Source organism: Oryzias melastigma, linkage group LG14 (assembly GCF_002922805.2).
Source record: "Oryzias melastigma strain HK-1 linkage group LG14, ASM292280v2, whole genome shotgun sequence".
Lineage (NCBI taxonomy): Eukaryota > Metazoa > Chordata > Actinopteri > Beloniformes > Adrianichthyidae > Oryzias > Oryzias melastigma.
The window spans coordinates 3,686,353-3,701,385 of NC_050525.1; the positions used below are offsets into that span (position 1 = coordinate 3,686,353).

The window sequence follows — 15,033 nt, forward strand, 5'->3', positions numbered from 1 at the left end:
ATATGAATCAAATCATTGTTAAAATAAGTTGTTACACCCCTAGAAAGAAAGCTTTATGGTTGGGGAAACTCGACTGTAAGCACCAACTTTTACCCAGAAATCTCCAGCTGTTGTATTTGGTGGAAAGAGCATCATGATGTGGGAGCTGTTCTGCTGCCAGATCTTCTTCAAAAAAATAAATAGAAAACAAAGTCTGAATCTTGAGAAAATGATACCAAAGTGTGATTGAGTTAACTGAACCAACTAAGCCCAGTTTCATACAAAGAAACTGACAAATATGTCAAAAGTGAAAAATATTCAGAGACCTTCTTGCCGACCAATATCATATGATAAAAGGGAAATAAGGAAAGTACTGCTAATTATTTTGAACTTCTGTATAATTTTGACTCGGTGAAAACACTTCAAATCTAAAACAAACTCAGATGTTAAACTATTCTGCTCTTTACCAAAAAAAAAAAAAAAATGCCATGATATTCATGTGTTGAAACCGTAAAATAAAAGTATTGGAATTACAATTTGAAAATGAGACCATTTACATTTTTCCCCCTTTGTAATACCCAACGTATGCCAGAAGTAAAAACTGCAAAAATACTGCTTTTAAAAAATGTCATGTTTTAGAAGAGTACACTACAGACGACAGCTTTCATGACACAAAAATATACACCGTATTTTCTCTTTGTACATTAGGCAAACACTGCATTAGCTTTGAGGGCAGAATAATGGGATCAGAAATGAAGATGTCAAAACAAAAGAACACACTGCACTCACACAAAAGAAAACATTTGAAAAACGTGATACCAAAAGAAAACAAATTAGGCGTAAAAACAAATAAAGCATGCATAACACTTCCTACAATGAACAGACGAGGGGAAAAAAGAGCTAATTAAAAAGAAAAGGAAAAACTAAACTCCAATTGTAGCAGGATCTCAGATATTACCACAAACACTTTTCCTAAGGGGGTTATTGCTACAGCAACATTGTTACCAATACCCAAATGACACTTCTGTGTAGTCATTAATATATAAATTCATACTATGTATGCTTGATAATTTCGTATGTTTCTTTAAGAAAAAAAAACATTTTAAATACTTGTTTAATTTGGGGTGAACTGGCCAAGCATTTTTATTAGGAGGCACTTTTAAAAACAACCTAAATTGGGCATGCACAAATCATCCGTCTCCGTCTTCTTCTTGAACTTCGCAGGATGGAAAGACTTAAAAAGGGATCAGGAAACCAACAGGTTGAACTGAAGAGCATTAGAGAACCTACGAGAACAGAACGTGGCGGCGTTCCTCGGGCACGTCTTCAATGAACACGATGAGATCTTCACTGGTGCTTTTTCCTCCCACAGCATTGTGATTTATTCTCTTTAAAACCTCCAATGAAAACAAACTAAAGACAGCTAATACATGCTGGAGTTGAGAGAAGAAAAACACAAAAATAAATCTATCCCAACCAGTACTATATATTTGGTCTAAATGTCTTGATGAATGGAAAGGAGGGTATATATTATCCGGTTTAGGTTGGCTATTTACATGTCTTTACAATATCTTCCTGAAAGTAGAAGCAGTTCATAGACTTGAAGAATGTGTTAACATCCTCTGGGCATTTGTTTATTTATTTATTTTTTACTTTTTTTTTTATGTTGGCACTTGCTTGGCGATTTTCTGTCAGCCTTGCTCGTCACTGTAGGATAATGCTGCAGCCTGCAGAAGCCAGTCTCTTCCCTCCAAAAAGGACAGGCCTGGAGACATGATAGGAGTGCAGGAAACAGTGCCATTCTGATTTCAATAGGAGACCTGGGAGGAAGCACAGAGAAGCATGAAGGAGCAAAAGCAACAGGATGACAGAAATGGTATTTTTGGAGGCTACTAGGATTTGAAAGGTTAAATGAGCAAAACGTCATTAGTCACTCAAAAGTTAATGTTTTTATGATAATAACAAAAAAATCTTAATACTATGTATCTACAGAGACTGAAAACTGCCTGCCTTACTTTTTTTTTCTTGAGAAACGAGATAGTAACTCGCAATAAGGGGAAAACGAAATTAATTTTCTCCTTATAACAAAATAATCGAGAACCAAGAACGAAGCTTCCCCACTTTCTCTTTCCCACACCGAGATGCTGAAACTTCACCTGTTTAAGTCTTTTTATAAATGTTGTGGTTAAGAACAAAAACAGCAGAAGAACACTCCACAAAAGTTGCTTTTTAGTCTATTTTTTTATTCATTTGTGGGTCTACGCTCTTCAAACGTCTTAATTTCGTCTCATGCAACGGCACCTTCCCTTTATTTCCCTAAAACCACGAACAAACAGGTCAATTAACTTAACCCAGGGTCGACGAGCGTCTGAGCATGATGCGTTCACTGAGCTCTGGACATCAGCGGATTCAAACAGACAGTCTGCTACTATACTTTTGTCATTTTTATACAACAAACAGCCCAGTCTCAGTAAAATGCGTACATATTCCACGATTTGGGAAATACAGTGCATAATATACGGCAAAAGCGGTCCTAAACGTGTTAAATGTGTTTTCCACGTTTGACACGTCCCCTGGTGGAGGCGTGAGCATCACAGACAGCCCCACAAACTAACAATTTGCTTTTCTAACCCTAACCATAACCGTAATCCTAACCTTAACCAGGAACGACGTAATTTAGAAAAGAGCCAGAGGATTTCTGAACACGTGATTAAAACGAAACCTAAAAAGTCGTGTATATTGTACGCCGGCGCAACCTATTCTCTACCATTGCGTATCATATGCACGCAAAAACTGTGTTTGGCGTATATTATACACGGTATTTCAGAGTGCAAAGTCGTGGAATATGTACGCATTTTACTGAGAGTGTGTTGCAGCAAAGCAGATTTTATGAAAAAATCTTGTTTACTATTCAGTTGTGGTGTTTGACATTTTCTCTGATAATCTGCTTTATATTGTTGCTGATGTCGAGAGCTCAGTGAACTCACCATGCAAAAACGCTTGGCAGCCCTGGTTCTGTCAATCAACCTGCAACATTAAGGGAGGGGGCTGTTGTACGAGACGGAATTAAGACGTTTAAAGAGCGTAGATCTACTAATTAAAAAAAAACAGAATGAAAACAACTTTTGGGGAGTGTTTTCTTTTGCTGTTTTTTTATTAACCACACAATAAAGAGACTGAAATGAGGAAAAGTTTCAGCGTTATATTATCTCATAACAAGACAACAAACTTTGTTTTCTCGTATTAACAAAATAGTGGATCTTGTAACAAGAAAATGATTTTTTTTAAAAAGAAAAAAGTAGGGCAGGCCGTTTTCAGCTTCCGTATTCATCAAATTTACTTTTAAGTTTAACCTCCTGATGACATCACATTGACACACCTTGATCCTGTCTACCCCAAACAACTTTTAAAGACCCACTCGAATGAAAAAGGTGTTTGCTACAACAGCAAGCCATAAGCTCTCTGGTCAGCACCATTTTGATCTACTTGTAGACTAAATCCAAGTGTATCTTTGTTTTCCTCATCTGAGCTGACATCTGGCTCAAAAGTGGACGGCTGGACAACTTAAATTTTGTTGTAAGCCAGCAGGAGAACATGTAAACAGCTGGATGATGGGATGTGGGGGCGGGCTTACTCTGCACCAACATTCCCACAGACAGCTCAGTGGAGAAATTCTAATGACCAACTGCAACTCTAGAATAACTATGTCATAGAAAGCAACAGGGTTTTTGGGGCTAAAAACTGCATAATCATAAATAAAAGGTCACTGTTAATGCTTGAATAAAAGGCTGAAAGATGATCAGAGAGGACCTTTAAACACTGCTGCAAATACATCAATGAAAATGTAAAGGAAGTGGTTGAGCTGCTAATGATACAAAGTCACTGCTGACCGTAGAGCAACGCTCTTGACCCAGTTTGCTGAAGTAGAGCAGCTCTGTGGCCACATGTGCACTTTTGGTTCTACTGAGCAGCTATCAGGTATGAGTGTGAACATGTGTCTGTATGGACCTTCAGTGTAATCATGACTGACAGCAGAGAACAGGCGATTATTACAGAGGCTGCTGGCACCTAAAAACTGAGAAGGATTTCTACATTGATTTAAAAAGTGTCACTGTAGGAAAGTCTACCTATCAACAACCGTTGAACCCTTTTCAAGAAAAACATTTTAACAGTTTTTTAAATAGCAATCTGCACAACAATACCAACAAAAATGCATACTTGCCCTGAAAACATGAACTAAATCCTTGCTAAAGATCACTCGAATGCAGTTTCTTGGCTTTTTCGTACACAACGGGCAACTTTCCTTTTGAATGCACCATGTCTGTCTTCCCTCCACTCTTTCTGTTGAGACAAAAAATAATAAAATATTTATTTACAAATGCACTTTCCATTTCAATCTCCTCAATAATTTCCAAATCTTAGTCCAAAATTTTATTTAATATAATTCATACTTAAATACAGCTTAAATACAGAGAACTTTAAGTGTGATCAAAACTTTTTGTTGATGCAATTTCTTTTATTTTCCTCTTTGTGGAGCCACTGCCCAAAAAGCTTCATTTGAATATTTCTACCAATATATCATCCTGGTAAATAATTTTTACTCTTGAACTTTTTGTAGTTTTTAATGGTTTTACAGAAAACTTAAAGCATGTGTAGATTCTGATGCACTTACTGCAGCGTCCACGTTGGCTGGTGAGTCACCATTTGGGTCTGCCAGCATAGAGATAACACTAATCATGATGGTCTCCACTGTGTGGATGGGCAGCCATCGCTCCTCTGGTTTCTCATAGCCATACTTATCCTCTCCGGGTTCATGCAAAATAGAAATACATACGTCTCCATTCTTGTCCACTGAAACATAAAGGGGGAAAAACAGTGGATTATTAGCCATGGAACATTATGAAGCTTAAGAACACTAACGAGAGAAACCCTTCACTAAATCAATAGCTATTTATTAGTTAAAGTTTGCTTTTTTTAACATTCAGAACAGCAAAAACTTAAATCTATTTATCTATACCAAAAAAGTGATCTACCTACCATTCGGGTGCCAAATGTCTGTGATAAACTTCATTTTTGGTGGCCTGAGGGGGTAATCTTTGGGAAATGTCAGATGAGCTTTAAACACACCACCTTCACTGTGAACAGAAAATAAAGTTTCAGAAAAGGAGCCCAATGCTGGGTGAACATTTTACCAGATTCAAACTTACTACAGCGTGTCTGGAGGCCCGATAATAAGAACCTCCCATCTGTAAAGATCACTGTCCTCTATCAGACCAGCAGAAAATCCCTCCACCGGGTTTTTGTTCAGCTCTAGATGCAAAGACAAACAAGAAAGGACAAAAAAATAGGCATTTGGTTCGTATCGTAGCAGCTTCACGATTCTAAAGTCATACTGTGCTTTTCTTAGAGAAGACCGTCTTTTCTGTGGAAGTCTTTGTTGTGGTTGAGTACAAAGGAACATGGTGAAACCTGTGACTACGACTGCAGTTTAGCAGCAACAGTAATTCTACTCCTCAGCAAAGCTTCAAGCTAAAGAACCCAAAAACATAATCAACTTTACGTGATTATTAAAGGCTGCATGATTTTTTAAATACTTATTTCTCAATTATTCTCCTTTTATTGATGTTGTGGAAACAATAAAAAAAAAACAAATAATCTTATCAAGCTTACAAGAAACATTTTACGCTCAAGGTGCCAAGAAGACCTAGTCATATTTTCCAACTCTTCAATCAGAACCAGGCATTACTAAGCCAGCAGAAAAATATAATGTAGTCCTGAGTTTCCCCCGAGGCATGTCTGAAACGATTTAGCACACTGGTTCTTAACCTTTTCAACAATGTACCCCCTGTGAAATATATTTTCAGCCAATACCTCCCAAACAGCACACGGTGGCTTATTTGTAAAGCACCTTTCATACATAGAGGCAATTCAAAGTGTTTCACTGAGACTAAAAAAGCAACAAAAAACACATAAGAAATTCACAAAGCCAACATATTATTAAAAAAAATAAATAAATAAAAAGGCAAAGTATCAAGTATCAAAAGAATCAGGACTTCATAGTTGGGAGTTCACAGGGTTGCTGTTACAACATGTAGTATTTGGGATGAGACTTTGGAGTTTGAAATAAAAAAAAAAATAGCTTACTAAAAGTCATGACAAATCCCCAGAAGAAAGTACGAACCGATGCTCTAACACAGGGGTCTCAAACGGGTCATTTGTGGCCCCCAAGTGGATATTTTGCAGCCCCCGCCTTAATATGAAAGTTCAATGTCAACTAATCAATATCTTCTGCATGTCCACGCTTCTTTGATGAAAGTTTAGTATTTGCCTTGTGATGTTTCAGCTTGCTTTATGCTTAAAACTTTGCATTTGCTTTTGTCGTCAGAAAAGTCCATAGCAACGGTTGCAAGCAGCGTTAGCTCCTGTTGTTTCACAGGACATGCAGAAGATATTGCTTAGTAGTACATAGACATGAACAAATGTTTGATAAACTTGTTGAGTAGACATAGACAGTGGATGCAAAAACATATTTTTGGCACAAATGGAACCCCATACAGCCAAGTCTCAGCCAGACTCTGTCTTCAATGGCCCCAAGGTAAACTGAGTTTGAGAAACCTCCTCAAGCAGATCCACATAGAAAGCAGAAATTGTCAAATTTTGATGCAATGATTAAGGCTCAATAATTGCTCCTCTTATTATGTAACAATTACTGCAGTTTGCATTCAAAACCTGGAGGAACCAGTTTACTTTCCCCCCAATAGACAAGACCTCAGTCAGTGAACTAATGATTATCTGAGGTGCTTCACATTAAACTTCAAACCACACATCTGATAAAATAGCTGCACAGGATGACAGTATCATCTGCAAATCAAGATTTCCTTCTAGAGTACATTTACACATGGATTTTTGTTGCAGACAGGATTTTGCTGAACCCTGGTGCAGACCATTCTACTGTCACCACAGATGGACAATCCACTGAAGCAGAGATGAACTATTGGAAGAGATTACTGTTGTAATTATGAACAAAAAATCTGCATAGTTTCAAAGGGCAAAACATAGATGTATGTTTATGAATGCACACACAATTTTTTCTCTTACTTGCACATTTTCTTTTCTCATCTGTGGTTATTTTGAGAAACACCACAAAAGTAAACAAAATGAATGAGATTTTTTTTTTTTGCTAGCAGTAACTTTCCAACCAAAGTGAGTCTGCTGTGCTGACATGGCTGAGCCTTTGACTACCCATTAAAGATGTTTGAGACTTAAGAAGTGTCAAAGGGCAGCATTGTTAAAAGTCCAACACATGATGGAAACAGTACTGGTATTTCAAACAATCCTCACTTGCATGCAGAAACACACAGGTGTCCACAGCAGATTTAAACTCAAACAATGGACTCTGGTTTCATCACAAAAGGAATATCCATCTGATTATGGAGGTCTTCACCTCTGCTCGGGCTGTACATGAAGAGGAAAACTTGCAATGTCCCACATTAGTGATAAATATTGTAAGGATGATAAGACTTGCTTTTCAAAAACAAATAGTGAAAAAGCTAATACATCATTTCCATTTAAGTCCAACAGTTTTATTCGATAAAAGCCTACACAAATTATACTGCAAAGTTTCTCAACAGGAGACGAGTTAGAAATTGTATCACACCAAAGAACTATTACCTACCTACCTTTCTAGTAGTGCTGGCCAAAACTAATATAAGAGCTATTTAGATGGTGTCTGCTTGCTTTTTTTACTTTTTAAATACAATGGTTTCTCTGTATTTGCATGTGTGCAAAGTTTTAGGCAAACCATTTATTGTGGTACACGCAGTCCTTTGAAATACGCGTATTGCACAAGCTGATATCATGATGTTGATCATTTTTTGTGCAGGCTATAAAAAAAGTTTTGTTAAAGAACTACTTTTATTTCCTTGAGAGGAAGTCATCATTTGCTAGAATATATTTGAAGCACAATGTGAATCACAAGGCCTCGGCGTATTAGTGTCTCACCAATTTTTTCGCACTGCAAATAACAATTCCTTTAACCTTCAACAATTTGCTGATTCGTGATCTTTATAAATATAGTAGAGTGTAGTAAAAATTCAATTTGGGAACGATGTTTTTATTGATCTGAAATTCTGAATAATGTTGGATTTTAGGCTTCTAAACAAAAAAGCAGAATGTGGAGCGCTACAGTCACTTGAAGTAAACAAACCTTCAAAATAAAATGCTGGTGAAGCTTCCAATTATGTATCACAGCTGATTCTGCAGCTCAGAAAAAAAACAGGTTTTCGTAACTTATTTGCACTGATATGCAATTATTTACAAATATAAAATGTTGCAGAACTTTGAGGATGGAAAAACTGTGGAGAACATAATCAGGTTTTGTTGCTAAATGATCCAAAACAACAGTGATGTTTATGTTTTCTTTACTGCTGAACTTAACAAGAGGGTAGACTGGAAAAAAAAAACTTGTTCAAAGAGATAATCCATTTCTTTCTGTCTAATTGTTTTCTATTTTTATCAGTTTTGTTGATTCTGATCCAGTATTCCTAATGAAGGTATAAATAGAGATTTAATACATGATTTTCATAAATCTAGTAAAAAGACAAGCATATAACAAATGTACAAAACATATTAAAAACAGTAAAAATCATGGTTGAATCTGTGAATTGTTTTGATCGATCGTGAATCAAATCAGATCTAATTACCGATTCACAGCCCTAACTATATTATATCACACAGAACTCTTAGGATTCACTACTTAGCATAGAAATACAGAGACTGCTGGGAGATATGGACAATAACAACCAGGTAAAAATATGAAAGTTAAGGCTGAGACAAAACTATGCTCTATTTAGCTTAGAAAACTGTAACACTTTGTCTATCTACAGATTTACAGATGTTAAAGAGTTCTTAAACCTCGTGCTATCTTAAAGTGGGGTCATTTGGACCCCACAAGACAGCGTGCTGAACTTTTTTTTCCCAAGAATTTTTTATCTTCAATGGTGTCCATCATATACATAAAATCCAGTCCACCTTTGTCACAGGAGGGATCACACATTTATGTAATGGTGGGGTCATCTGCACCCCATAAGAGAGCAAGAGGGATAAAAAGTCTTAAAATTTGAAATTATTTTGCTCACAAATCACAAGTATTTTTTAAAACTTATCCCAACTTCCTGAACTTAAACAAAACTATCCTCATCTTCACATGGAAAAAAAGCGTAGTAAACAACACCAGAAGGTACACCTAACGGTCCTTAAAATGCTGACAGGCCAACGTTCATCAATGTGGCTCATCACCGTCCTCAGCATCCAGATCCCCTCCGACTCATGGAGCCACAAACTGTTCGGATGTCAGAGTCACGTTTCAAAGGTACACATTTTAAATGTGCTCTTTAAAACATGAATATCTGAGCTGGCAAGAAATAACGTGGAGGCGTTTCTGTCACTGGAAATGACTTTAGGCACAATGTAGAATTAGGGATATAAAAGATATTTGATGGGTTTCAAAAAATCGTTGGAGAAGCTGTCGTATAGTTAGAAAACCACAAATATAAATAAGATAATGTTGGTAAAAAGTTATAAAAATAGATAAAATAGTTATATATCGATTTTTGGTAACTGTCAGTTTATCTTCATGACACGTTTCTACTACTGTCTGTCTTTTTAAGTTCATGTCATCCAAACAAAATGAAGTTTGCTTCTACCATGTGGGTCAATTCCAGTTAGAAGATGAATTACTGTGAGGGATGTGTGTTGCATGATTACAACACTTCATACTATATTAGAAAAAAATAATACTTTTTTTAACCATAAAACTCTAAAAGACCCAAAATGTCAAGTTTTTATTTACTGAAAGATGTTTTGTTTTGGTTTATTAAAATAAAAAGTGATGGTTAAAAACCAGGAGAATGTACATTATTATTTATAATTTTAAACACCCACTCCAATGAAAATGGTCTTTTTTGTGTTTTTCACATTTTTCTCATAATAGTGGACCTACGTAGAAGAATTTATGATTAAAACTGTGTTTGAGTATCAAATCACATTGAATCAGAAAACCAGAAGAGCTGCTGCCGCTGTGCAGAAATTATGTATTAAAAAACAATAAAGGCCTTTTGATTTTGGCTAAAAACTTCACAATTATAATTAAAAAATCCATGTGGGGCTTTAAATGCCAGATAAATTATAAATATCTAGATTGTATGGGTTTCAGTAAAACGTGTCAAACTCAAGGCCCAACAAAACTGATTTTTTAGACTGTTTTGGAGTTCAGCTAATATTTCAGCTACATGCTAGCTGTTTTGGCTAATTTAGGCTTTTCTTTTTAATTTTTTTAGGCTGTTTTGGACTTAGGCAAATATTTACACGCTAGCTGTTTTTTTTCTTCATTTATTTAGGCTATTTTGAAGTCTAGCATTTTTTTCCAGTTACATGCTTTTGGCTAACCTAAGTTTTTTTGTTTTGTTTTATAAGGCTAATTTGGCATTTAGCTAATATTTTAGCTGTCAGCTTCAGTGATTTCAGCAATAAACTTCAAGGTTTTCAGCCTCAACATTTTTAGCTATAATTTTCAGCTATCAGCACCAGCATCTTCAGCGGCCAAATTCAGCCACCAGCATTCACACCTGCATTATGGCAGGTAATGCTAGTTCATAATTATATGAAAGTTAAAGTTTTACCGTTTAAAAATTTTGCTTTATTGTGTTCAATAAATGTTTATCCTGTTTCAGCCCACAGCCTAAGGTGTGTTTGTGCAATTGAGTTTGACACATCTGCAGTAGAAGAATCAAAGCTATGTTATTTTAATGTATTGATTAGTGTACTATTCATTGAGATGACTACATGAGTGACCAATTGATAAATAAAAATTTAATTAATCCCACTAAAGAGGAATTATTGTTACCATTGCTAAAAAGAAAAAAAGCTATTAATACTTAAAGAGGATATAATCAACAGCTTAAAAATGTAGTATACAATGAATAACACTTTTTGTGCCCAGTATAACAAATATTGTTGACTTAATAACAGTGACTCATAAAATAAGTGCACAACAAATAAAAGTCTACATTAAAACCAAATGCTGTGCAGACGTCATTGTTACAAACTGGAAGCACACAAAAACACAACGTGTATTTGTCTAATATTTCCCTTTAAACTCTTACAAACAAACCAAAAAACGTTGCACGCTGCGACTTCAAGTGTTTTTAGAAGAGGGCTATTATTAGAGTGGTTAAATTTATTGTGCAGCTGACTCTGCGAAAACAGCCAATTGAGGTAATTCGAGATAAACATTTGCTTCGTTCGGTTCGCACGCTGGAGCCAACAACGGTTAGCATAAAGACGTAGAGCTGGCTAATACTTCTGTGCCCAACGAGAGACAATTGGGGGACTGTGAGCATTTTATCATCGTTTACAAATAGTAACACGTGACACTCTGATGCCAATATTAGAGCTGGAAAGTACACATTCAATGCGTTACTGAAACTACATGTAAACACATTTAACTGAAGCTAGCGTCACTCTTGCTAGCCGATACGGGAAAGTCTTCGGACTTGTGACAGCGGCAAACAAGCACCGACACATTTACACGAGTCGCAAACAAAGCACAAATTTTAGTATTGTTTTCTTAAGAGTGTACATCTGTATTACTGCTGTTATAAACACCTCGCAGTATGTTTGTCACAAGACATGAACGTTGTTGTAGAAGGTTCAAGAAAGCAGTTTGCGCCGCCAGCACCGTGCTTTTAATCACACGGCTAGCGTTAGCTTGCTACCAGCACCAGGGAATATAAAGGTTTGATTACCTGCTAGCTGTCTCCTGAGTAAGAGCGCCGACTGAGGCTCTGTCATAGTTCAGTTAATATAGTGCCCCAATGTTCAAATGCCTTTTTTTCCGAGGTAAAAGCGTTGATTTAACGTACGCCAAACGGAACCCGTCCTTTCTATTTTCCGTTTAGCATTATCGTCGTTGTACTTCTTCACCGCCTTTTCCTGCTACTGCTGCGGTGTCTTCTTCGTGGACTCCTTTTTGCGACAGTTATCGTTGACTTTGCGGCACTGCTGCCCTCCTCCTCCGAGGAGGTGAAACTACACCTCACAAGTTTATAATTTAGGGGAAAATGTAACATTTTGATGAACTGGTATGAACTTAAATCGTAACTTCATTTGGTGATGTAAACAGATTGATTAGTGCACTTAAAATATATTATTTCATTCTCTTTGTGTGTATCCTAAATTTTCATTTTTGCAACTAAAGTTAGAAATGTATAAAACACTTGGGTGATTTTGTCAACCTCATTCTTGGGTTATTCAGGTTGGAATATTTTTTGTGTTACTTTTTGGACCAATACTAATTTTTGAGTTATAGTGGTTTCATTTTAAGCTGTTTCCCCCAGAAAAAAGTCAGTCCTTTTTAAGTATGGAAAAAAAAAAATCATAAAATGCCCTTTTATCAAAAGAAAAAAATCTTGCTTTTTTATTTATTTATGGGAAATTATGCATCTAGGCTTCTTCCACTATTTTATTTATATTGATTCATAGATTAATTGATGTTGAGCTGTGATTACATTACAAAGCTACGACATTCAGACATTCTGTTAAAACACTGCATTAGATATTCCCATTAAATAAAACCACATGACTTTAGCGTTTGTTCATAACAGCTGGTTCATGGAACAGAATGAGTCTTTGTATTTTTAGATTGTGCTTGTTCTACAAAATGATGTTGCAGTCTCTTTCCAGCTCTGACAAACTGCAAGTTGCATGGATAAAACGTGCAAGTAAAACAAATCTAATCTCATCTGGATTGGTCAGAGTGTGATACAAAACTGATCTGCTCTCTGAATTACTTTTAGAGCAGGCCTGTGTCAAAACAGACACATTCGTATATGGATGGTTTATTTATTTATTTAACTTTTTTTCTATCTTAGAAAATAATTCTTAAAGATACTTTCACCTTTCATGCATGTCCTGAGACTGCAAATCACAGATGATTTAAACATTTTCTGCACAGATGTTTGAAGGACCGGTTGTTTTGGGATTCTAAACTGTGCTAAATACAGTAACTCTGAGATTCTGGCAATAGGTTTTCTTGATTAGCTTTTGTTCAATTTGTGAAGAAAAAAAATACAATTTGAATTTACCGGTCAGAAAATTCAAACGCTGATGTAGAAAATGAATTTTGCGTGCACAACATTGCTTCAAGATTTGAAATTCACCTTGAATGTGGAATCAAAACGAATAAATAAAATGTTTTGCAAATAGTTTTCTTTCCTCCAAAATGGAGTGGGGTAATCTATTTTTCTACTGAAAAGTTTTAGTTTTTGCCTTCTGTCTTGCCCCTTCGTATAGTTCTAACAAACTAAAGTTTATGTTACAGTTTCTGAACTATTTTCCTGTCAGAAACCCTCAAAGGGTCCACAACATTGGAAATATTCAGCACTTGAAAATAAGTCAACCCTCAAAAAAAAAAAAAAATCCACTCAAATATATTTAACATAGGAACTTTAAGACCGAAACAATAGTTTACTTTCCTGTTTCTAAATTTAGTGCAATAAGCTTCACTTTAGGGCTATTTTTATGCAGAAATGTCTCTAGCACAGTATTATTGATATGTATGTACATTCAAAATGCGAACAACTTTATCACCATTACAGCAGCTTAGTTAATTTGTAAAATATAACCACAATTAACAGTCAAAAAAAGTGTATTCATTTTTGGTACTTTGAAAGACAATACAATTATTTAGTCAAGTTAAGTTGCCATTATCTTTAAAATCTCAGAAAAGTGAATTAAATTGACATTTGGTCCAACAGTAGTTTGAAGAACTAATTTCAAGTTTGTTTTGAACTGCAATACTCAAAAGAGACACCAGATGGCAGCATTGAAGCAACAGCCTCCAACAATTTCCATTTCATTCAGTTACTAAAAACAATGCAAGCAAAAAATAAAAAATATCATCACGGCAGCAAAGACAACAGACTTTTTGAAAGGCAAACATGAAAAACACGAACTTCTGCTTTTTTTTTTTTTTTCTTTTTGGTCATATTAATCTTAACCTGCTCAGGACAAAAACACCACCACTGACCCACATACAAACACATACATCTCTGACTTCAATTCAGGGCAATAGGAAACATAAACTTACATAATCACAGCTCAGCGCTTCTCTTTAATAATTTACAAGTCATCATCCTTCCAAAAGTGAATTTGCCATGCTACATGCAAACACATACACAGTTTTTATTGCATCACAGTATCAAAGAGAGAATGATAAAAATCTAACCTTGTCAATGATTTGGAACTTTAAACTTTTGGATGGTTTTATATGATGTTTTATATCCTAGAAAAGGTTCTTCCCAGGAAATCCCTGCTTCTATCATATACAGTTATAGGTTCAGATTGCAGTGCTTTTCTTAATTCTAACATTTCTAGTCTTATTTTATAAAGGTTTTTTTAAATAGAGCTAAGAGTCGCCAGTAAATGTAGAAGGTATAACTGAGATTCAACTTTACATAAAGTTAATTTGTCAAGCACCTAAGTGTGCGAAATTTGTTCTCTGCGTTTGACCCATCGCCTGGGGGAGTGGTGAGCTGCAGACACAGCTGTACTCAAGAACCATCTGGTGGTTTAACCCCAATCTCACCCCTTAATGCTGAGAGTCGAGCAGGAAGCCACTGGGTCACATTTTTAGAGTCTTTGGTATGACTTGGCCTGGATTTGAACTCACGACCTTCCTGTCTCAGGGTGGACACTCTACCACAGGTGTCAAGGCCCAGGAGCCGGATCCGGCCCTCCAGATCATTTTATTTTATTGTTCTTAAAGGCCCAAGGTTATCTTGCACTCATTTCTAACTTGTATAATTTTGTCAAAATATATTTTTATGGAGAGTAAAATATTGAAAGTTATTTAAGGTTTAAGTTGATTTATTCTGGAATAATATTCCCGCCTTTCTATTATTCATTATTATGTTAAAAAAGTTACGGTTTTAAAGTTTTAAAAATTGACATTCTAATAAAATTTTGGACCTGGCATTTACTAAGATTTTTTAGTCT

General features: G+C 35.8%; 1 protein-coding gene across 1 annotated transcript; it reads right to left on the minus strand.

Annotated features, from left to right (window-relative positions):
• Window positions 1-595: 595 nt before the first annotated feature.
• Window positions 596-12,062, minus strand: ube2g1a (ubiquitin-conjugating enzyme E2G 1a (UBC7 homolog, yeast)). The gene is made up of 6 exons (XM_024265711.2): window positions 11,784-12,062; window positions 5,187-5,289; window positions 5,017-5,114; window positions 4,652-4,830; window positions 4,202-4,320; window positions 596-1,799 (listed from the first exon to the last, which is right to left on the minus strand). The coding sequence occupies exons 1-5, from the start codon at window positions 11,827-11,829 to the stop codon at window positions 4,234-4,236; spliced, it is 513 nt and encodes a 170-aa protein (XP_024121479.1). The 5' UTR covers window positions 11,830-12,062; the 3' UTR covers window positions 596-1,799; window positions 4,202-4,233.
• Between the last annotated feature and the right edge of the window lie 2,971 nt (window positions 12,063-15,033).